This window comes from Mustelus asterias, chromosome 11 (assembly GCF_964213995.1).
Source record: "Mustelus asterias chromosome 11, sMusAst1.hap1.1, whole genome shotgun sequence".
NCBI lineage: Eukaryota > Metazoa > Chordata > Chondrichthyes > Carcharhiniformes > Triakidae > Mustelus > Mustelus asterias.
The window spans coordinates 68,263,705-68,288,487 of NC_135811.1; the positions used below are offsets into that span (position 1 = coordinate 68,263,705).

Below are 24,783 nucleotides of genomic sequence, written 5' to 3' on the forward strand. Positions count from 1 at the left end.
GAAGTGCACTCTTTGCAAAGTGCACCCTCTGGTTGTAATCACCAGAAATTAGACTTTTTATCCCCTTCAATGTCTCCCCCAGAATGTCTGTAGATGTCTTACACTCCACTTGAAGCTGTTTGAGTATAATTTCAGACAAGTGTCAAAAGAAAAAGGGAAACCAGACCAATTTCATAACATACTTAATATGTTTTAAACAGACTGTCAAACTGCATTGTACTGAAGTTGAAGTGCACAATCAGTACAGGAGCCAAATATATTCTTTTTAAAAACAGAAATAACACAACCACTTCAGTTCGGTTTGTCCTTTGTGGTGTTTGAATGGGAGCTGTGGAATTCGGATTGGTTGTTGTACAGTAGCACAGTGTGGATTATTCTATTCCAATTCAGGATCTCAAAAGGTGGTAAAACTTTCTCCACAGATACAATGCCATTAAATCTGGGATGATCAGTAAAAGTGGCCACAACTGAGTTCTGCTCACTAGTTTGCTGTACTTGGCCAGATTAAAGGGCTGTTCTGCTCCCACTTTATCTGGCACCCTCTAAACTTGGACACCGGTGGATCTGTATGCTAAGGAAATAAATGTACTTTCTAGACAAAAAACAGCTGACAATAACCATTCTAATGGGGGCTAGATCCTTCCTGGTTTCTTGTTTTTAATAACAATGATATTTAGATTCAATGGCTGCCAACAACCTTGGGACCTTCAGTTTAATTTTGGGCAGCAGCAAATCTCGTTTATTTAAGCCAATTAATAAATTGTACTCCATAGAGTAAATGGTCACTTTTTCCACAAGGAAGAGCCACACCTGATGCCACAACAGGTAGTGTCTTAATGACAAGAGGATCCACTCAAGACTTCACTGAAAGGCCAGATACAGGTCACCCATGCAGCTGTTTGCTATTTTTTGGACCAGAACGCAGTCAGGCTATGTCCCAGTGTGAGCCAGCACCAATTCCAGAGTTCAATTATTTTAACCTTGAAATTCTGCCCAGCTTTCTAAAGATTCGGGACAGTTCAACAGGAGTATTTGTGGTGAAATCTCTTCATGTGAATGACTGGGTTATGCTGCATCAAGATTCGTGAAGTTGCAGTTCATTTATACCTATTTCATGGAGTAGATTCCACATTCTGCTTTAAGCTATCTGGCCAGCAAATATTTTCAGACCACCATCAGAATTCCTTCCTCAACTCACCACACAAAGCCACGCTCCAATTTTGCTACTGTATCAAAGCAATATCATTGTTTTCTCAACTGGTTTTGACTTGAATTCTAAGCTGTACCAGAGGAAAGTGCATTCTTCTCACTTTATCTCACCATTCTGAAAGGGCATGAAACCATGTGGTTAAAAACTAAGGGGCTATAAGGTATAATGCGAAAATAAATATTTTTAAAATATTTAAAATGTTCTGATTTTGATCTAGGGTCTCTTGTTAATAAAGGAAGATCGTTAAAACATTCCCTGGTTAAGAATGAGAGGGGAAAGATTGACTCTAGTAATGTAGCTGTGTGCTAGGTCACAGGTCGAAACTCAATGATCTCCAGAGGGCTAATTCATCACCTAAGGGAATTTATTGATTGAAATTCTGGAGGTGGAAAAGCAACAGTAATGTCGTACTTAACGAGAGTCACTGTAAGAGTGCATACTCGCGCAAGTGAGAGAGGGGGAGGGTTAAGATAGGGAAAGAGAGGGGGAAAGTTTAGGATAAAGGGAGTACACAAGAGTGCAGAGAGAGAGCAGGAGCACGTACATGATTAAGAGTGGCGTCCCTCCCCACTCTGGGTCAACACTCTTCAGATGCAAGTGCACAATTTGTCACTGCTGTCGGCTATATTTCGTGCACATGCATCTAGTGAGAGTTCAGGAGCAAGACCACTCTCCCAGAAAAGGATTCGGATCATTCATGTTCAGGCTGAGACCAGCTTGACTGACAATCAATACCTGCACTCAACAGAAACAGGATGGATATAATGCATCTTGCAAACATGGAGTCCTCTTTCTACTTGTGTAAAAGCAAACATGATAATCATTTAATTCAAAACTACTCAAAGGATTTATTCACCCAACAAAAGAAACTGGGGCAGCACCGGCATGACGGGCCAAATGGCTTCTTTGGTGCTGTAAAACTCTGATACCAGTTTCTGGTACCAGAGATTGCCTCATTTAATCTGAATTTTACTCCGGCGCAATGAGAAATGTACCCTTTTTTTAAAAAAAGCAATAAAACGCCACATGTGTTGATACTAGTTTTCCCTCACAAACTCAAAACTAAAAAGGAACATTCAGCATTATATTTGGGAAAGTGTTCAGAAATGGATTCTGCTTATCCAGAAGATCAAACATCCCCTCGGGGTGGCGTGCTTTTAACTGCATTTGACTGACTGCATCCAACCACTGACACAGGGTGGAAGTCAGCATGGTTTCACCCAGCACTGATCAACAGGTTAGGGATCAGCAGTTGGCAGGCGAACTGGTCATTTGCTTCCACAACAATGAGCGGTCGGTCCCTCATTCTGCACAGGGACAAGATGTGGCCCAATCAGCACGTCAATAATTGCTGATATGAGCGATGCTAAACTTCTCAACTCCGTCTTTTTAAAAAAACTGAACTTCAACCATTGATGTATAAAGCCAACACTCCGCCCTGAAAAGGTGGAAACAAAACCAGTGACGTGGAAGCCAGACACTGCATTTTGCCAATGAATATTTTCAGCTACTTTTCCAAAAATAAAAAAAAGGATGGAAACCCACGGCGGATCACAGGTATTGGACTGTAACTCAGTCATCAAACGGGCAGTGGCAACTAAACTTTTGGAAAGTATGATCCAGTTAAAAGCAGAACACCGTTGGAAAGTAAGATCCAGTTAAAAGCTGACTTAAATGCCTGGTTTGGGGAGGACAAGGAAGAGGGATTAAAAAAATAAATAAGTCATCGCTAGGATGGAGCAAAGAAAAGGCTGAAAAAAAAAAGCCCAAATGTCAAACCAAATTTTTTTGTTCCTGTGGCAGGTTTTTCAAAGCCTTAGTGTCGTCTGTGTCTCAATCTACATCCAGCAGAGCAGAAAATGAGCAACATGTTAAGGGACAGCAGGAACAGTGCAAGAACAAGTAGTGTGGAAACAGAGTCAGAAAGCAGAGCAGAAAATAAACGGTCAGGAATCTGGGTTGTAAGATATGGGGGGGAGGGGGGGGTGGTTTATGGGAGGAGGCAGAGGAAAGGTCCAATTTCTTTTTAAGACCAACTGGACTGTGTCTATAACAAATTCATAAAGAACACCACTACCACCAACTGGCAGCCTCTAAAACTTTGGAACGTCCAAGTCCCCAGTCTGATATTTGTGCTCCATTTGAAACAGATGTCACCACTTCAGATTTTATTTGCGGGTTGGGGTGGGGGTCGTGGGGAGGTTAAAAGCATTTTAAAAAACAAACACCCATCTTGTTTACTCTTCCAGCACTCAGCCACTTTCGGTCCAAGGTCGTGTCTGGGCTACAGCCAAGGGACATGGGAGAAGGATGCAGATTCTGATCACTGTCCTTTTCATTAGCAGCCATCAGTCATGGTCCGTGATTCGCAGCCTCTGTCATCGCCTGCTCGCTTCCAGCCTGGAGCATCGCAGTCTCTGTCCATCTCGCTTCGGAGAATCAGTGGGGGACGTTCTTCCCCATGGGTGGACAGACACGGAGAAAACACCTGGTACAAATCAGGATATCACCAGTACGGATTCTGTACTCCTTTTCTTGAATGTACCCTCTCTGCGGATAGTCTGCATGTTCAGTTTGAACTGTTGTTATTAGATGATCCAGAGGTTGATGCAATCACACCTGGGCTGGTGCTGGACACTGATTTTCTAATATGAGGCATCAAGTATGGGTCACTGGCAAGTTGCTGAACATCTATCCGGTCCTCTTTACGATACGCCAGACAGCGTCGGATGAAGGCCTGCAGCAGAAAAGAGAAAAAGTGCCGTGAAAATACAGAATTCTCAAATAATTGACAAGTATCTGATTACCTTGGTAGTGACAAGGGAGCAAGTCCAAATCACCAAGACGGAAACATTATTTCCCTGAAGGGAATTATTATATTCAATACCTGGGGAACTGAAAGGTATGGTTTTGCTCATTGTCCAAATGAGGAACTTGGAGATGTACACGAATACCCGTCGTCATTTTATCCGAGCAAACCATTTGGAATTGTTCCAAAGGAAAACGCAAGTACAAAATGGACTCAGGATGTTACAGTGCGGAGGAAGACATTCACTGCATCTCATCATCTCGGAAAACTATCCATTTGGTACCACCTCTCTGCACTGTTAGGAAACCAGAGTTAGTTTTAAGAGATTTATATTTGTATGGGTGAACCTTGGAAATAAGATGTAGCTAAGGTAGGTTTAATTTAATGTTTCTGTGCTCGCAAGGAAGCTGTGGTTAGTTTTCAGGTTGAGCAAACATTTGCCTGTGTGCAGCCTTCATTTTAACATCCAGCTGAGACTCTTATCATGTTTCAGAACTTCAGAATACAGACTCCTGATAATTGCCTAGCAACCTGTGGGAGGAGCAGACAGCTCCCTTTGTGCGGAAATCTGTAGCAAAATCTAGTTAGTTGAGTTGGAGACTGGAAGAGACATCGGCTGGGTCTCTCGGGTCTGCTTGAAGTTGCTTAAATTAAGTAATGGTTCAAACAGCCAACTAAAGTTGCCAAGGGAACACTAGTAGGAAACGAATGGAAGGTCTAGCGATCCTGAAAACACTGGTAAGGAACTAGAGGAAGGTGCAGAGATCCAGAGAGCTGCAATAAGACAATTTCAGGAAGCCTGAAATTGGGAGAACAGACTTCTTTTCTGAGAACCAGGAAAAGTTGAGACATGTCGTGGGCGGCATAGTGGCACAGTGGTTAGCACTGCTGCCCTCTTTTTAGGTCACAGCTCCAGGGACCTGGGTTCGAATCCCGGCTTGGGTCACTGTCTGTGTGGAGTTTGCACGTTCTCCCAGTGTCTGCGTGGCTTTCCTCCGGGTGCTCCGGATTCCTCCCACAGTCCAAAGATGTGTGGGTTAGGTTGATTGGCCATGATAAATTGCGCCTTAGTGTCCCAAGATGTGTAGATTAGGGGGATTAGCAGGGTAAATACTTGGGGTTACAGGGAACAGGTCTGGGTGGGATTTCCCCTTAGTGTCAGGGGGATTATGTGGGATTACAAGGATAGGGCCTGGGTGGGATTGTTGTGGGTGCAGACTCGATGGCCGAATGGCCTCCTTCTGCACTGTAGGGATTCTATGTATATCGATTGATGAGAACTACTAGAAAAAGGCTTAAAGTAACTCTAGTATTTGTTTTATTACTGTCTGTGAACAGTAGTGACTGAGATCTTAAGAAGTGGTGTAAGAGTGTAATCTTTAAGGCAGTGGGTGGTGGGTAGCACAGTGGTTAGCACTGCTGCTTCACAGCTCCAGAGACCTGGGCTCGATTCCCGACTTGGGTGACAGTCTGTGTGGAGTTTGCACATTCTCCTCGTGTCTGCGTGGGTTTCCTCCGGGTGCTCCAGTTTCCTCCCACAGTCCAAAGATGTGCGGGTTACGTTGATTGGCCATGATAAATTGCCCATAGTGTCCCGGGATGTGTAGGTTAGGGGGATTGTAAATGTGTGGGGTTGTGGGGATAGGACCTGGGATGGGATTATTGTCCGTGCAGACTCGGTGGGCTGAATGACCTCCTTCTGCACTGTAGGGTTTCTATGTTTCCAAGTTACAAAGAGCTGGTCCAAATCTCCTGGCACGGAATCACTGCTAAAAGTGGAGCAGAAGCACTGGACCACAAGGTCTTTTGGAAAATGCGAACCGGATTTTGGAGCGTAGTTCACTCAGTGAATATTTTGTTATGAGTGAAGATTTTAAAGCCCATTTCTGGGAGTTCAATTTAAGATGAATTCTTTTCCCAAAGGTAGGGGTATCTAAAACTAGAGGGCATAGGTTTAAGGCCATAGGAGACAGAGGGTAGTGGTCGAAGGGTCTTTTTCCGGTTGGAGGTCTGTGGACCAGTGGTGTTCCGCAGGGCTCTGTACTGGGACCTCTGCTATTTGTGATATAAATGATTTGGAAGAAGGTGTAACTGGTGTAATCAGCAAGTTTGCGGATGACACGAAGATGGCTGGACTTGCGGATAGCGAAGAGCATTGTCGGGCAATACAGCAGGATATAGATAGGCTGGAAAATTGGGCGGAGAGGTGGCAGATGGAGTTTAATCCGAAGTGATGCATTTTGGAAGAAATAATGTAGGGAGGAGTTATACAATAAATGGCAGAGTCATCAGGAGTATAGAAACACAGAGGGACCTAGGTGTGCAAGTCCACAAATCCTTGAAGGTGGCAACACAGGTGGAGAAGGTGGTGAAGAAGGCATATGGTATGCTTGCCTTTATAGGACGGGGTATAGAGTATAAAAGCTGGAGTCTGATGATGCAGCTGTATAGAACGCTGGTTAGGCCACATTTGGAGTACTGCGTCCAGTTCTGGTCGCCGCACTACCAGAAGGACGTGGAGGCGTTAAAGAGAGTGCAGAGAAGGTTTACCAGGATGTTGCCTGGTATGGAGGGTCTTAGCTATGAGGAGAGATTGGGTAGACTGGGGTTGTTCTCCTTGGAAAGACGGAGAATGAGGGGAGATCTAATAGAGGTGTACAAGATTATGAAGGGTATAGATAGGGTGAACAGTGCGAAGCTTTTTCCCAGGTCGGAGGTGACGATCACGAGGGGTCACGGGCTCAAGCTGAGAGGGGCGAAGTATAACTCGGATATCAGAGGGACGTTTTTTACACAGAGGGTGGTGGGGGCCTGGAATGCGCTGCCAAGTAGGGTGGTGGAGGCAGGCACGCTGACATCGTTTAAGACTTACCTGGATAGTCACATGAGCAGCCTGGGAATGGAGGGATACAAACGATTGGTCTAGTTGGACCAAGGAGGGGCACAGGCTTGGAGGGCCGAAGGGCCTGTTTCCTGCGCTGTACTGTTCTTTGTGAGAGGGGAGAGATACAAAAGGGTCCAGAGGGGCAATTTTTTCACACAGAGGATGGTGAATGTCTGGAACAAGCTGCCAGAGGCAGTAGTAGAGGCGGGTACAATTTTGTCTTTTAAAAAACATTTAGATAGTTACATGGATAAGATGAGTATAGAGGGATATGGGTCAAATGCGGGCAATTGGGATGAGCTTCGGGGTTTAAAAAAAAAGGGTGGCATGGACAAGTTGGGCCGAAAGGCCTGTTTCCATGCTGTAAACCTCTGTGACTCCATGACAATCATCTGAGGGGATTTCTGAGCAGAAATCCATCATTGTTGACTTTGTGTGCCAATGCGATGATTGTAGTTCAAACATATTTTCTCATCTGTATTAACCTGAAATCGTGTGCGAGTGTTAAGCTAAAGGAAGAATAGAGCAGTATTGTATTTTAATCAATTTTTCAAAATGTTTAATAAATGTTTTCTTCTGCTGATAAAAACTAATTAGCAGTCCTGTGACTTTTTCTCTCCCATGTTTCATAAAATGAAAAAAAATAACGGTTATGATCATTTGAGATAGGGTCCCTTTCTGGGATCCTCTTGCCCAGTTATAACACCAACTGCGACTGTAACAGCACTTTGTCTCTTTTCAAATATTGCTTCGCTTGGCATGCAAAATCTTGGCTGGTCGGGGCGAGACCGGGGAGGGCGGGGCGAGACCGAGGTGAGGGGGGAGGGCGGGGCGAGGCAGAGAGGGAGTGGATGGGTTGAGGGGGAGTGGATGGGTTGAGGGGGAGTGGATGGGTTGAGGGGGAGGGGATGGGTTGAGGGGGAGGGGATGGGTTGAGGGGGAGGGGATGGGTTGAGGGGGAGGGGATGGGTTGAGGGGGAGGGGATGGGTTGAGGGGGAGGGGATGGGTTGAGGGGGAGGGGATGGGTTGAGGGGGAGGGGATGGGTTGAGGGGGAGGGGATGGGTTGAGGGGGAGGGGATGGGTTGAGGGGGAGGGGATGGGTTGAGGGGGAGGGGATGGGTTGAGGGGGAGGGGATGGGTTGAGGGGGAGGGGATGGGTTGAGGGGGAGGGGATGGGTTGAGGGGGAGAGGATGGGGAGAGGGAGAGGATGGGGAGAGGGAGAGGATGGGGAGAGGGAGAGGATGGGGAGAGGGAGAGGATGGGGAGAGGGAGAGGATGGGGAGAGGGAGAGGATGGGGAGAGGGAGAGGATGGGGAGAGGGAGAGGATGGGGAGAGGGAGAGGATGGGGCGAGGGAGAGGATGGGGCGAGGGAGAGGATGGGGCGAGGGAGAGGGAGAGGATGGGGCGAGGGAGAGGGAGAGGATGGGGCGAGGGAGAGGGAGAGGATGGGGCGAGGGAGAGGGAGAGGATGGGGCGAGGGAGAGGGAGAGGATGGGGCGAGGGAGAGGGAGAGGATGGGGCGAGGGAGAGGATGGGGCGAGGGAGAGGGAGAGGATGGGGCGAGGGAGAGGGAGAGGATGGGGCGAGGGAGAGGGAGAGGATGGGGCGAGGGAGAGGGAGAGGATGGGGCGAGGGAGAGGGAGAGGATGGGGCGAGGGAGAGGGAGAGGATGGGGCGAGGGAGAGGATGGGGCGAGGGAGAGGGAGAGGATGGGGCGAGGGAGAGGGAGAGGATGGGGCGAGGGAGAGGGAGAGGATGGGGCGAGGGAGAGGATGGGGCGAGGGAGAGGGAGAGGATGGGGAGAGGGAGAGGATGGGGCGAGGGAGAGGGAGAGGATGGGGCGAGGGAGAGGGAGAGGATGGGGCGAGGGAGAGGGAGAGGATGGGGCGAGGGAGAGGGAGAGGATGGGGCGAGGGAGAGGGAGAGGATGGGGCGAGGGAGAGGGAGAGGATGGGGCGAGGGAGAGGATGGGGCGAGGGAGAGGGAGAGGATGGGGCGAGGGAGAGGGAGAGGATGGGGCGAGGGAGAGGGAGAGGATGGGGCGAGGGAGAGGATGGGGACAGGATTTGTACTTGGCAGCAGCTACTCACTCCATATCAATCGTCTGGACGTGGGGACTAAATGTAATAGTTTCAAGTTTCCTGATATCACAAAGGCAGGTGGCAATGTGAGGAGTGTGCAAGGAGGCTTCAAGAGGATTTGGACAGATCATGGGAGTGGCAAGAACATGGTAGATGGAATATAATGTGGAAAAATCATAGAAATCATAGAAACCCTACAGTGCAGAAGGAGGCCATTCGGCCCATCGAGTCCGCACTGACCACAATCCCACCCAGGCCCTACCCCCACATATTTACCCGCTAATCCCTCTAACCTACGCATCTCAGGGGCAATTTTAACCTGGCCAATCAACCTAACCCGCACATCTTTGGACTGTGGGAGGAAACCGGAGCACCCGGAGGAAACCCACGCAAACACGAGGAGAATGTGCAAACTCCACACAGACAGTGACCCGAGCCGGGAATCGAACCCGGGACCCTGGAGCTGTGAAGCAGCAGTGCTAACCACTGTGCTACCGTGCCGCCCCATGTGAAGTTATCCACTTTGAGAGGAAAGACTGAAATGCAAAGTATTTCTTAAATGATGCGAGATTGGGAAGTATTGAAGTCCAAAGGGACCCTTCATGACCATAAGTCACTGAAATCCAACATACAGGTGCAGCATGTAATTAGGAAGGCAAATGGTATGTGCCTTTATTACCAGAGGATTTGAGTACAAAGAGTAAATAAGTATTTGTATCGTAGTACAGAACTTTAGTATTGTTAAAAAAAGACATTGTCGAAATTTTTCATCTTGTACTCACCAGGACAATCGCAAGAATACCAATGTCAGGCAAAACAACAACTTTATACTGTACGAGAAAAGAGTGCTGATTTGTTGGCAAGAGGATTCAGATTGGCCGAAGCATTGCTGTGGAGCATGCACCAGTTGATGGTGACTGACACTTAACTGCCAAGCATTGTTTGAAAATTTAAACCAGGCAGCTTGGCGCTGATTGGTGAAGGCATTGTCCTGAGGAATGAACCAGCGAGCCAGTGCTGGTGTGATACTAGTACGTAGGCCGTACATCCATCCCAAAGACTGGCGGATCACATCAAACAGCACGCCCTTTCCTCTGTTTGCCATGGACAAGGTACAGTGCATACCCAACTAGCTTGTGCTTACAAAACTCAAAAGTGTCCAACAGCTGCTAAATAATCTTCAGTGTGCTAAAAATTAATTTGACAACCAATTTAAGATTGTCAGTTGGGCTTGCAGTGTGGCATATGTGTGTGCACTGTTATCTACAGAAAGAACAGGTATACACATTGCACCTATTCCAGCTAAACAAAACAAATGATAAACCTTTTGATTAATAAGATCCCATGGCCCTGTTTTGAAATGATGTGGAAATGCCAGCGTTGGACTGGGGTAAACACAGTAAGGAGTCTAACAACACTCGGTTAAAGTCCAACAGGTTTATTTGGTAGCAAACGCCACTAGCTTTCGGAGCGCTGCTCCTTCGAACTGAGGAAGCAGCGCTCCGAAAGCTAGTGGCGTTTGCTACCAAATAAACCTGTTGGACTTTAACCGGATGTTGTTAGACTCCTTATCCTGTTTTGAAACACAGTAAGAGTTTTAACAACACCAGGTTAAAGTCCAACAGGTTTATTTGGTAGCAAAAGCCATTAGCTTTCGGAGCGCTGCTCCTTCGTCACTCCATCTGACGAAAGAGCAGCGCTCCAAAAGGCGGCACGGTAGCACAGTGGTTAGCACTGCTGCTTCACAGCTCCAGGGACCCGGGTTCAATTCCCGGCTTGGGTCACTGTCTGTGTGGAGTTTGCACATTCTCCCTGTGTCTGCGTGGGTTTCCTCCGGGTGCTCCGGTTTCCTCCCACAGTCCAAAGATGTGCGGGTTAGGTTAATTGGCCATGCTAAATTTGCCCTTAGTGTCCTGAGAAGTGTACGTTAGAGGGATTAGTGGGTAAATATGTAGGGATATGGGGGTAGGGTTGGGTGGGATTGTGGTCGGTGCAGACTCGATGGGCCGAATGGCCTCTTTCTGTGCTGTAGGGTTTCTATGATTCTATGATGATTTCACCACAAAAACAGTAAAATTAAAGCAAAGTACTGCAGATGCTGGAAAACTGAAATAAAAACTCAAAAATGTGGATAAACTCAGCAGGTCTAGTCGCATCTGTGGAGAGAGAAACAGTTAATGTCTTCAGTCAGTATGACTCTTCTTCAGGGTTCAAGGGAGGAGTAAATGTGATGGATTGTGACAGTACACATCACATTTCTCCTCTCTTTAACTCTGAAGAAGTCACACTCAAAATGTTAATTCTTCACTAATGCTGCCAGACCTGCTGATTTATCCAGCATTTTCTGTTTTTATTCCACTAGAAAACAGATTGTTTGGTTATTAATCCAATTATTTTTGTGGGACCCTATGTGCAAATTGACTGCGCGTTCTCCCTGCATTAAAACTGATTAAATGGGCCACATCTCTCAAGCATAATGGACTATATGTACTTTGTCTCCAACAGGTTGATGTCATGCATCTGGTGTGGGTGAAGAGTGTTGGCAAGCTTTATGCTTTTGTGCTAATTCACTTCTCACTTTCAGTCTGCACCACTGGCTCGCGGCAACACAAAGAAAGGTCTTTTTGTGGTTTATAGTTGTACATTCTGTAGTAATGAGGATCATGAAAGAAGGGCCCTGGAGTAATTTATTCAAAAGGTTTAATTTAAAGGGGTAAGCCATGGCAGGAGAGCTCAAAGCCATGGTCTGCTCCTTGTGTTCCATCTGAGATTATTCCCAGTGCCCGGGACTAGCAAGCGTGCAGGAAGTGTCTCCAGCTGCAGCTCCTGGGTTTCAGACTGGAACGGTGGCTGGGGACGCTGTGGAGCATCCACAAAGATGCGAGTATGGTGAGTAGCACATAGAGAGAGGTGGTCACATCGCAGCCTAAGACTCCACAGGTAGAAAGGGAATGGGTGACCACTGGGCAGAGTAAGAGGACTAGGCAGGCAGTGTAGGAATCTCCTGTGGCCATTTCCCTGCAGAACAGATAGGGAAAGCAGGAACAGCCATAGTTGTGGCATCATGGTTGGATCCGCTAAAGAGAAACTAGGAAAAGAGAAACAAGGATAGTAATAAAAGAACAGTAAAATGCAAAAGCAGTCGTCAAGATGGCAGTGGAGGGAGACGACTTCTTGCAAGCTGTGCCCAGCATACCTTCTAATTCTATCTTTTACTCTTGTTCTATGCTTCTAAAACTTCATTCTAACTCTTTTAAACTCTCTAACAATGCTCTAATTCAATCCCTTGCAGATTAGGGGCAATCCTTCGGACCCTGGAGACACCTGACCTGAAATTGACCCAGACCAGCCGCCCATGTGTGACCTGCAGCCGGCGCTGCAACCCCAGAGCTGGGGCCTTCCCTACCCAGTGCGCAGGAAAACGCTCTGGAAGGCAGGGCCTTCACTCTGAAAAGTCCCAGCGACCAGGAAAACGCCACCAAAGCCGAGGCCTTAACTCTGCTGGTCTCCACTGGCCAGACTTGCATCTCCGGGGCCGGCGTATTCTCCTCCCCACCTTTCACCGACCCCGATGGCCAGACCAGGAAGTCTGGAGCTGGAGCCTCCACCCCACCAACCCCCAAGACCCGGAGAGGTGCGACCTCCTGCAGGCCCCAATTACCTCCCCCTACTACAGTCGCTCCACACTCCTAAAAATCAACTTCCAATGCTTAAAAATCACTAACACTGCGCTTTTAAATTTACTGGCAGGTCTAGAGGTCCTCAGACTTCCATTGGAAGACCCCAACCTGGCAGTGACCCAGCGGACCCCAACACATGGACCCGGACATTGGCTCATCCGTGACCATGACCCCAGGGATGTCACCCACTTACCAGCTCACGACCGGTCCATGCCGGAGCGTGGTCTGGGCATCATCCGAACTGTGAAGACAAACCGCAGCCCGACAGTGACCCGGAACGCCCAACTGTGCAGATCCATCTACTGACGCAGGAACCACAAACAAGGCAACAGATCTTCCAACCACACACCGACCAGAGCGAAGAACCTCATTGAACTCACCTATACCCTTAATACTGCAAACCACTCTCACCGTCCCCCAGGCTTGAAAAGAAGCAGTCACTCCAGGAAGTGCGGGAAACATGCAGGCCTTCAGGTGAGAGTGAACCAAACGGTCCCAAGACCCCCTCTCTAGTTTACTCCTTGCCAAATGTCCAATCTCTGGAAAACAAGCTAGACGAACTTAAAGCCAGACTCACTTTCTGAAGAAAGAAAACTGAGGGACTGCTGCGTACTCTGTTTCACGGAGACATGGCTCACACCTACTTCACCGGACTGTGCCCTACAGCCAGAGGGCTTCTCAATCCACCAAATGGACTGTACAGCGGCCTCAGGCAAGACTAGGGGAGATGGGGTCTGCCTTCTAATCAACACCTCATGGTGCCCAGACATAGCTACATGGCAAGTTTCTGCTCCCTGGACCTAGAATACCTGATGCTAAAATGCCGCCCCTACTACCTTCCGTGGAGTTATCCTGACAACAGCTTACATCCCATCCCATGCGGACGTGAAGACTGTGCTGGATGAAATATACACCGTCACAAATAGCCTTGAGGCGAAACATCCCAAGGCCTTATTCATCGTGGCTGGGGACTTCAATCAGTAAGAAGTCTCACAACACCAGGTTAAAGTCCAACAGGTTTATTTCATAGAAATCTTAGAATCATAGAAACCCTACAGTGCAGAAAGAGGCCATTTGGCCCATCGAGTCTGCATCGACCACAATCCCACCCAGGCCCTATCCCCACATATTTACCCGCTAATCCCTCTAACCTACGCATCCCGGGACACTAAGGGGCAATTTAGCATGGCCAATTAACCTAACCCGCACATCTTTGGACTGTGGGAGGAAACCGGAGCACCCGGAGGAAACCCACGCAGACACAGGAAGAATGTGCAAACTCCACACAGACAGTGACCCAAGCCGGGAATCGAACCCAGGTCCCTGGAGCTGTGAAGCAGCAGTGCTAACCACTGTGCCTTGACTACAACTCCTCTCACCCTGCTCCCTGTAAGGACTCCATCCCATTCTTCCAGTTTCTCCACCTCCATTGCATTTGTTCTGATGATGCCACCATTGAAAATGGTGCTTTGACATGTTTGCTTTTTTCCTTAACCAAGCTTTCCCTCCCACAGGGCATTCAATCAGTTCCTGCACCTCTGCCCTTATCCCTTCCTCTCTCTCTCTCAGCCATGATCTGGTCCCTCTTGTCCCCACTTTTCACCCCATCAGCCTCTGCAGTCAAAGAATCATCCGCCAGGTCCAGCATGATGCCACCACTAAATGCACCGTCACCTCACACACCATCTCACACGCCCAACTCCACTTCCCTCGGAATCGCAGAAGGTGTAACACTTTACCTCCTTCCTCCACACCATTGAAGGCCCCAAGCACTCCTTTCAGGTTAAGTAGTGTTTCACTTGCACTTCCTTCAATTTGATTTATTGTATTCGCTGCTCCCAATGCGGTCTCCTTTACATCGGGGAGACTAAACATAGACTGGGTGACTGCTTTGCAGAACACCTTTGCTCAGTCTGCAAGCATGATCCCAACCTTCACAATGTTTTATATATTAACTCAGCACCATTTCCAATGCCTACAAGTCGACTGGAGCATTGCAACAGGCCAAGGCCAAGGCCTGTTGCAATGCTCCAGTGAAACCCGGCACAAGCTGGAGGAGCAGCATCTCGTCTTCCAGTTGGGCATGGTGCAGCCCTCGGGACTCAACGCTAAGTTCGGCACCTTTAGATTTTGATCTTTCTCCTCCAGCTTAAACCACCCATTTCTTCTCTTGCCTTTTTATACTCCATACATAAAGAACAAAGAAAATTACAGCACAGGAACAGGCCCTTCGGCCCACCAAGCCTGCACCGACCATGCTGCCCGACTTAACTAAAACCCCCTACCCTTCCAGGGACCATATCTGTCTATTCCCATCTTATTCATGTACTTGTCAAGACGCCCCTTAAAAGTCACTACCGTATCCGCTTCCATACCTCCCCCGGCAACGAATTCCAGGCACCCACTACTCTCTGTGTAAAACATCTGCCTCGTACATCTCCTTTAAACCTTGCCCCTCGCACCTTAAACCTATGCCCCCTAGTAATTGACTCTTCCACCCTGGGAAAAAGCTTCTGACTATCCACCCTGTCCATGCCTCTCATAATCTTGTAGACTTCTATCAGGTCTCCCCTCAACCTCCGTCGCTCCAGTGAGAACAAACCAAGTTTCTCCAACCTCTTCTCATAGCTAATGCCCTCCATACCAAGCAACATCCTGGTAAATCTTTTCTGTACCCGCTCCAAAGCCTCCACATCCTTCTGGTAGTGTGGCGACCAGAATTGAACACTATATTCCAAGTGCGGCCTAACTAAGGTTCTATAAAGCGGCAACATGACTTGCCAATTTTTAAACTTAATACCCCGGCCGATGAAAGCAAGCATGCCGCATGCCTCCTTGACTACCTTCTCCACCTGCATTGCCACTTTCAGTGACCTGTGTACCTGTACACCCAGATCCCTTTGCCTATCAATACTCTTAAGGGTTCTCCCATATACTGTATACATGGAATGCCTCTATGCAAAACACCCTCTTCCCCCAACAGGCCAACTGCTGTTTGTTCTTAAAGTTGCTACTTCTCATTGCAGTTTCTTTTGCTCTAATACTCTCCCTCCTTTTAGTTCCGTTGAAGGGTCCGGACTCGAAAAATTAACTGCGTTTCTCCCCTGATAGATGCTGGCAGACATGAGGAGTGTTTCTGGCTTCCTCGGTTCTTGTTTCAGATTCCAGCATCTGCAGTATTTTGCTTATTTTAGTCATTAGATCCTGCTGATTATCAAACTGTGTCAAGATTAACTGGATACTGGACCAAGAATTTTCCATTACGTTCTGCGCCAAGCATCAGAAACACAAATATCCTGACAAAATCAGTGTCATCCCCATACACTGCCAACACAACAATTAGAATTGAGTCTCCATATATTTAATTATGGATGTTTTTATTGTAGTGACTTCCATGAGAAGTCCTTGGCGGGTCGGATCAAGGAAAACCCCAAGGCTTTTTATTCTTATGTGAGGAATAAAAGAATGACCAGGGTGAGGTTAGGGCCGGTCAAGGACAGTAGTGGGAACTTATGTATGGAGTCAGTAGAGATAGGCGAGGTGATGAATGAATACTTTTCTTCAGTGTTCACCAAGGAGAGGGGCCATCTTTTTGAGGAAGAGAAGGTGTTACAGGCGAATAGGCTGGAGGAAATAGATGTTCGGAGGGAGGATGTCCTGGCAGTTTTGAATAAACTGAAGGTCGATCAGTCCCCTGGGCCTGATGAAATATATCCTAGGATTCTTTGGGAGGCAAGGGATGAGATTGCAGAGCCTTTGGCTTTGATCTTTGGGTCCTTGCTGTCCACGGGGATAGTGCCAGAGGACTGGAGAATGGCAAATGTTGTTCCTCTGTTTAAGAAAGGGAATAGAAATGACCCTGGTAATTATAGACCGGTTAGTCTTACTTCGGTGGTTGGTAAATTAATGGAAAAGGTCCTTAGGGATGGGATTTACGACCATTTAGAAAGATGCGGATTAATCCGGGATAGTCAACACGGATTCGTGAAGGGCAAGTCGTGCCTCACAAATTTGATAGAATTTTTTGAGGTGGTAACTAAGTGTGTTGATGAAGGTAGGGCAGTTGATGTCATATACATGGATTTTAGTAAGGCGTTTGATAAGGTCCCCCATGGTCGGCTTATGATGAAAGTGAGGAGGTGTGGGATAGAGGGAAAGTTGGCCGATTGGATAGGTAACTGGCTGTCTGATCGAAGACAGAGGGTGGTGGTGGATGGAAAATTTTCGGATTGGAGGCAGGTTGCTAGCGGAGTGCCGCAGGGATCAGTGCTTGGTCCTCTGCTCTTTGTGATTTTTATTAATGACTTAGAGGAGGGGGCTGAAGGGTGGATCAGTAAATTTGCTGATGACACCAAGATTGGTGGAGTAGTGGATGAGGTGGAGGGCTGTTGTAGGCTGCAAAGAGACATAGATAGGATGCAAAGCTGGGCTGAAAAATGGCAAATGGAGTTTAACCCTGATAAATGTGAGGTGATTCATTTTGGTAGGACTAATTTAAATGTGGATTACAGGGTCAAAGGTAGGGTTCTGAAGACTGTGGAGGAACAGAGAGATCTTGGGGTCCATATCCACAGATCTCTAAAGGTTGCCACTCAAGTGGATAGAGCTGTGAAGAAGGCCTATGGTGTGTTAGCTTTTATTAACAGGGGGTTGGAGTTTAAGAGCCGTGGGGTTATGCTGCAACTGTACAGGGCCTTGGTGAGACCACATTTGGAATATTGTGTGCAGTTCTGGTCACCTCACTACAAGAAGGATGTGGAAGCGCTGGAAAGAGTGCAGAGGAGATTTACCAGGATGCTGCCTGGTTTGGAGGGTAGGTCTTATGAGGAAAGGTTGAGGGAGCTAGGGCTGTTCTCTCTGGAGCGGAGAAGGCTGAGGGGAGACTTAATAGAGGTTTATAAAATGATGAAGGGGATAGATAGAGTGAATGTTCAAAGACTATTTCCTCGGGTGGATGGAGCTATTACAAGGGGGCATAACTATAGGGTTCGTGGTGGGAGATATAGGAAGGATATCAGAGGTAGGTTCTTTACGCAGAGAGTGGTTGGGGTGTGGAATCGACTGCCTGCAGTGATAGTGGAGTCAGACACTTTAGGAACATTTAAGTGGTTATTGGATAGGCACATGGAGCACACCAGGATGATAGGGAGTGGGATAGCTTGATCTTGGTTTCAGATAAAGCTCGGCACAACATCGTGGGCCGAAGGGCCTGTTCTGTGCTGTACTGTTCTATGTTCTATACACAGCTGGGTCATATTGTGTGTCCATTCTCCCTTCAGGAAGACAACTTTAAGCAGTGACATAAATCTGAAGTGCGTTCACAATCTGAAGAAAGGTCATTGTGCTGAAAAGTCAACTCTGTTGCTTTGTACAAGATCTGGTTGGCTGTAGGGATTCGCATTCTAAATCAGTATTCTGTAACTTGATTTTGTGTCTCTGTGCCCTGTTTGAGAGCAGATTTCCACTCCATCTGACGAAGGAGCAGTGCTCCGAAAGCTAATGGTATTTGCTACCAAATAAACCTGTTGGACTTTAACCTGGTGTTGCTAAAACTCTTACTGCGCTTTCTACACTGACACTGCCTGGCCACCATTTTATGTTTTATTTAAATATTTGATTGCATTGTCTGTCTGGCAATCAAAATCTAGGAACAATGAAAAGCAACTGGGAGGCAGATACTTGAAACAATTCTATTCTAGTGTTCCAAGATACATAACTATCTCTTTCAACATGAGCTAACACTCATTAATAAGTGAGAAGTTTGAATGCCCAAGGCATTCCTGTTGACTGATCTCCAATTGGTTCACTCACATATGCTGAGCAGTTTGGACCAGTCACATGCGCAGGACTTACTCTGGGACATTTCTCCCTTCAATTTACAAGGGTTCCATGAATCATCAAGGCAGAGTGGAAATTAATAAGTGTGAAGACAAAGGTGCTGTATTCCAAGAAAGCTTGCCACAATAGAAACAAGTGATTTGGGTGCTGACATAACATGATTGAGAAAAAATACTGTTTGGCATTTTCACATTCGCCCCAACAGCCTCAAACACAGGCTCCTCAGTGGATCAGCAAACATACCCAAATGAATAGCTGAGCTACAGTGACCAGGAGGATCCCAACAATCAACTGAAAGCTACAAAGACCAAAGCCTTTGGTGCACACTGTTATCCAATCTGTGCAATTTAAATTGCTATTAAATAAAGTTATGAAAAGAAGTTAAACTTCAAAATGCGCATGACAATCTTGTCAGAAAATGTTAAACTTTGCTATTCATCTTTTACAGTGGATATATTATAAAAACACTAAAAAGATCAACTATTGTAGAATGAGACAGATACTTTACTCATTGTGATATTCTGTTTGGAGCACCAAGCTCGGTCTAATTTTGCCTTTGCACTGAAGATACTGAAAAAGAACATTTTGGGTCCACGGCATATTATAGAGAATTCTTTGTTCTAGCGGTGGCATTATAGCAGGATCCAATGTATTTGGCGAGTCGCAGTGTTAGGCAATTCCACATTAACAAGACTTTGTTTTTCTCATATGCACTCTGGCTGGACTGCCTCACCTTTGCTTCTGCACTGTTCACTGGCTTCTGGGGGAACTGCACTTCCGTAGCTTTCAGAATTGTGTTTTCCTGAAGGATGTCCTGTTGGGACTGGTTGTGACCAAATGGCTAAGGAATGGAGGGGAAAAAGTGAAGCATGTCAGAAATAAAAACAGCAGCAAGCAGTCAATGGCGTATGAACACAAGGCTCAAAAATGAAAGCATTTTCAAAGTACTTCCCCCCTTGTTTTTATACATGTGAACAATGTACAACTTCACAATAGTCTATAAACATGGCACAAGCTCAAAGTGACAGAACCCTCAGCTTCCCAAACTTCAGAAAACGTGACTGGACCAGATTCAAGCAGTTCTGGATGGTCCAGGAGAGATTGATATATCTCTACCATTTTGTCTTTACAAATTAACATTGACACCAGTAAAAGGTTAATAAGAGAGCTACAAGCATTCGCTGTTCATAAAACCCATTTAACTTTACACTGGCATCTTCCCCAGAGATCCTCCTTGGTTCATCTGCCTTCTCACCCAATCTTCCAGATTGGAGAGTCCCCAGGACTATTGGTTTCATATAGAGAAAGAGCCTCGCACAAGAAAGGGACCAACAGACTAACATTGTTCAAGAGCCAGATAATACCCTCCCAAAATGGCAAATTTCACTTCTCCCAGTTCATCCATGTCTGCTCCTTCCAGAACCCAGCATACTTTGCAAACTCTGGCATGACTCCAAATTTCACCGGAATCAAATATTAAGGAGACCTACATTTTCTAGGAACATCTGTTTAAGAGGGAAGTTCTGTCACTAGATGTTCTCACTGAATCTGTTAGTAAAGCTGAATATACAAAGTAACCAAGAAATTGGGAGTTCTGTTTTCCAAGGGTGGAATTGTCAATTACAAGGGGGCACAGGTTCAAAATGAAAGGAGGAAAGTTTGAGAGAGATGTATGGGGGAAGTTTTTCACTCAGGGTGGTGGGTGCCTAGAACACGATGCCAGAGGAGGTGGTGGAAGCAGGCACATTGGCAACATTTAAGAGACATTTGGATGGGTATATCAATAGGGAGGGAATAGAGGGATATGGACCGAGTATGGGCAGAAGCTTTTTTTTTAGTTTAGTTAGGGCATCAGGATTAGCACAGGCTTGGAGGGCCAAAGGGCCTGTTCCTGTGCTGTATTTTCTTTTGTTCCTCGTAATGGCCAGTGTGTCAACTGCTTTGATCTGTGACTGATCAACTGAGCAAGTATCTAGGCTGACACATTTCACTAGCGGTAACCCGCATATCATTTATGGTCAAATTAGTCTCTTTATTGCAACAGGACTTCTTTAAATACAGGAAATCTAGCTATTCTTTTGCCATGGAATCAAAGCTTCCTCACTTTGGAAAAAAGCTATGCAAGGCTATCCAAAAACGTGTGATTTTTTTACAATCATAGAATTTGAAAGTCAAATTGGGTTTCTACCAGGTTGAAAAGGCAGGTTTACATCTGATGTGTTCGAGGAATAATCACTCTATTTCTTTGAAATCTACCTGTTATACAACAAGAGTCCTCGTTTAGGATTCAAGTTATTGTAACTGCTCCTTACTTGAGTTTAGATTTGTGCAGTCGCAGGCCCATTGGAGTTAGACTGTGTAGAAACTCTGAAGGGTACAGACTGCTCAAATCTTCTCCGTTTATAGAATCAATACTGATGTATTCTTTTAAAACACCTGATATCTTTCCCAAAACTTTTTCATTCCATTCTAGTGACTCTTCATTTTTATCACAAAGAATTGCTTTTGGATAAAAGTTGTTTTAAACAATTACCCTGCCATTTTGCCATACTTAACCAATTTCATGTACCCCTCTGATGTGACCACTCCCTCTCATGCCATCCTCAACACATTTCCTCCTTCCCTTGCCATGAGGGGAGGAAGGTTTAAAGCTAAAGTTTATTAGTGTCACAAATAGGCACACATTAGCATTAACATTGCAATGAAGTTACTATGAAAATCCCCTAGTCTGGCACCTGTTTGGGTACGCTGAGGGAGAATTTAGCATGGCCAATTCACCTAGCCCTCACATCTTTGGACCATGGGAGGGAACCAGAGTGTCTGCGTGGGAAAACCCACGCAGACACGGGGAGAACGTGCAGATTCCGCATATACAGTGACCCAAGCTGGGAATCGAACCCGGATCCCTGGTGCTGTGAGACAGCAATGCTAACCACTATCCCAACATGCTGCCCACAAGGGTGGAAAAAAAGTGAAAAGATTCAAATTCATATAAACCCTCTCACAACCTCAGAACTGGACACAGCAAAGGAGGCTGGTCATGTCAACTTTGCAAAACACAGTGGAAATTAAAACAAATGTGTGTAAAAGGTAAGTTTTTTTTTTAAAAATGCAGAAACCAGAAATTACCTTGCGTCCATAGAGACACTGATAGAAGATAACTCCTACAGACCATACATCTACCTTATTGGAAATCTTAGGAGGTTCTTTCCCAACCACAAAACATTCAGGAGGCAAATACCTAAAAAGCAAGAGAAAGATGTTAAAATATTCAGCTCCAAAAGTTCTATATCAGTGACATAAATACTAGACATGCTGGTAAGCACCAGGTCTCATTGTTTTTCCATGCTGGTTTTTTAGTCTACAATAAATCCCTCCACCACCGACAGCACTGGCAGCAATGCATTCCATCTACAAGATGCATTGCAGAAAATATGAAGGTTCCTTAGGCAGCACCTTCCAAACTCACAACCACTACAATCGAGAAGGACAAAAACAGCAGATATCTGGGAACATCACCACCTGGAGGTCCCCTTCTAAGTCACTCACTATCCTAACTTGGGAATATATTGCCGTTCCTTCACTGTTGCTAGATTAAACTCCCTCCCTAACAGTAACGCGGGTGCATCTACACTTCAGGGACTGCAGCAGTTCAACAAGGTTTAGCATAGTTGGCTGCATGACTGATTCGTGATGCAGAGCATTGCCAACAGTGCGGGTGCAATTCCTCTACCGGCTGAGGTTATTCATGAAGGCCCCACCTTCTTAATTTTGCCCCTCGCCTGAGGTGTGGTGATCCTTGGGTTAAATCGCCACCAGTCAGCTCTCCCCCTCAAAAAGGGATAGCAGCCTATGGCGACTTTACCTTATCTACTCTGCCCCAATATGCACAATCTGCATTCTGCATACAGCACCCACACATAAAACTCTCATGTTGCCTACAACTTGTACCCACACTCTGCCCAAACATATGCATATCATCTGCACAAAACATATGCCAGGCACCCCATCCACTGCACTCAAAAAACATACATTCACTTATCTTCAAGCAATCCTATCAATTGGAAATATCTACATTATTTCAGATCCCTGATTTTGAGGGACTGGGAACTAGCAGAGAACAAGGTGTAGAAATGTCATTTCCCAGGAGGGGGAAAATGGTCTATAACTGGGTGGTCACAATTCTGTTAAATAGAGTTGGTTCCAACACCAATGACCAATGCGCATAGAGTCATCACAAAGGGACAATTTGCTCTTACAGCATTCTTGATCCAAAACACACCTGCTGGCCTTGCATCAGGTGCTTGGAATAATGACACAGTCATCCCAAAGACCCAACTATTCAGTTTTTGTGCCATTTGAACTCAGGGAAGTAACACCTGCAGCTTTCAGGAGGTTGGATTGCTTCAGAACCATAATCTCACTTACATCCAAGCTCTTTAAGCCAGTATCTTCACTAAGGTACAACAGTGATACAAGTCAGCAGCAAGCATGGCAATGCCTCCTAGTGGTCAGTTACAATAGGGCCCTGACAAAGGCACATCACCATCCTGCATTTCTCTCTGGCCCATGGTGTGGCAAAGATTATTGATAGAAATGGGTAACTTTGAGCCAAAACCACAGATGAATGGACTGAAATGGACTAAATTCTAAGAACCACATGGCAATTTCACACACAAGGTGCACTTTTGACCTTTTTCACACTTGTGAATTCTACAAAGGCTTGCAAAGTTCTGCTCTTTAGGTTTCCGGATTACACGTAGTTTATTTTAATGGGATTGCCAAAACAAACCTTTACGCCAGATTAATCACCATGCTTTGCTTCACTCAAAATATGTCAAATAAATTGAAAGGAAAATACTTTTTGTAGATGCAATCCTCTTGTAGCCTTCACTTGCTGTCAAGTGACCCACACTGCTGTTCAACTCAGTGAAGTAAAATGAGTTGATTGATTGAAAAGTCAAAAGGAACACAAGGTTAGACTTTCCAGGCTGCTGTAGCAGCAGGTAACTGTATGCAACCTTGGGAGTGGAGGTGGTGGGAGTTTAAATTTCATGTTGTGAACCTCACTGCCTTGTGAGACTCACTTCGTTAATATAAATCCTGTGGACTGAATGTAGATTCCTGCAGATCAGGATATCAGAAAAATCAAAGTCAGCACATTTAAAAACAAAACAATTACATTCGGGAAAAAAGAGGGTGGCCAGGAGCTCGATGGGCCCCTTAGAACAGATAACAATGATACTGTTAACGAAAATAAGGAAATAACAGACTCGTTAAATAATTACTTAGAATCAGTATTTAAGTTGAGGATGAGGTCAGCATGCCAGACACGCCAAGGAGACTAATATTGAATCAGGGTTAGGAATTTTGGTAAGTAGAACAGCAGTAATGAAATTAAATAATGGCGTTAAAGGGTGACTAACTCTGAGAACCAGACAGATGGTCCCCACCCCTCCTGGATTGTAAAGGAAGAAAATGAGAACACTGCAGATCTCCTAACTAGAAATGTTCCAAAGTTCTCTTAATACAGTAATTGTTCCTTTGGATTGGAAAATTGTACTTGCCATTGTGCTACTTAAGAGAGGGAGAGTGGCAATTACAGACCAGTTAGCCTAACATCTGTTGTTGAGAAATTACTAGAGTCTATATATTAGGGATCGGGTGATTGAATACCTTGAAAACTTCCTGCAGAGTGGAGAGAGGCAGCATGGATTTGTAGGTCATGCCTGATGAACTTGATTGACTTTTTTGAAGAAGTGACTAAAATGGACAGTAGAATGATAATGATGTTATCTATGTGGGCTTTCAGAAAGCATTTAATAAAGTCCCTCATACAGAGCTGCTAGCTAGCGTTGAAGATTATGGGAAGGCTGCAAATCATTGACTTGGTTAGGAAACTGGCTGAGCGGGAGGAGATAAGAGTAAGGATGATTATAGTAGGTATTCTAACTGGCAGGATGTGGCCAGTGGTCTCTTGCAAGGACACCAATTATTAACTATTTATTGATGATTCAGATGATGGATTAAAAGCTGTAAATCCAAATTTGCCAAAGACATACTGTAAGAAATATTTATGGAGGCCTAGGATTATATATATAGTTTTTAAAAATTATTTTCATGGGACATGGGCATCGCTGGCTAGGCCTGCATTTTTATTGCCCTCAAGAAGGTGGTGGTGAACCGCTGCAGTCCATGGGGTGTGGATACTTCCGCAGTGCTGTTCAGAAGGGAGTTCCAGGATTTTGACCCAGTGAAAGTGAGGGAACGGAGACAT

At 45.9% G+C, this 24,783-nt stretch overlaps 1 protein-coding gene across 3 annotated transcripts in view; it reads right to left on the reverse strand.

Annotated features, from left to right (window-relative positions):
* Positions 1-3,364: 3,364 nt before the first annotated feature.
* The window catches only part of tlk2 (tousled-like kinase 2), a 174,372-nt gene continuing 152,953 nt past the window's right edge, over positions 3,365-24,783 (reverse strand). For all 3 annotated transcript variants that reach the window (XM_078223694.1, XM_078223695.1, XM_078223696.1), the window contains 3 exons: positions 21,636-21,747; positions 19,240-19,347; positions 3,365-3,947 (listed from right to left, as the gene is read on the reverse strand). In XM_078223694.1, coding sequence (XP_078079820.1) covers positions 3,780-3,947; positions 19,240-19,347; positions 21,636-21,747 — 388 coding nt within the window. In that variant the 3' untranslated portion in view covers positions 3,365-3,779. The remainder of the gene's footprint in view (positions 3,948-19,239; positions 19,348-21,635; positions 21,748-24,783) is intronic.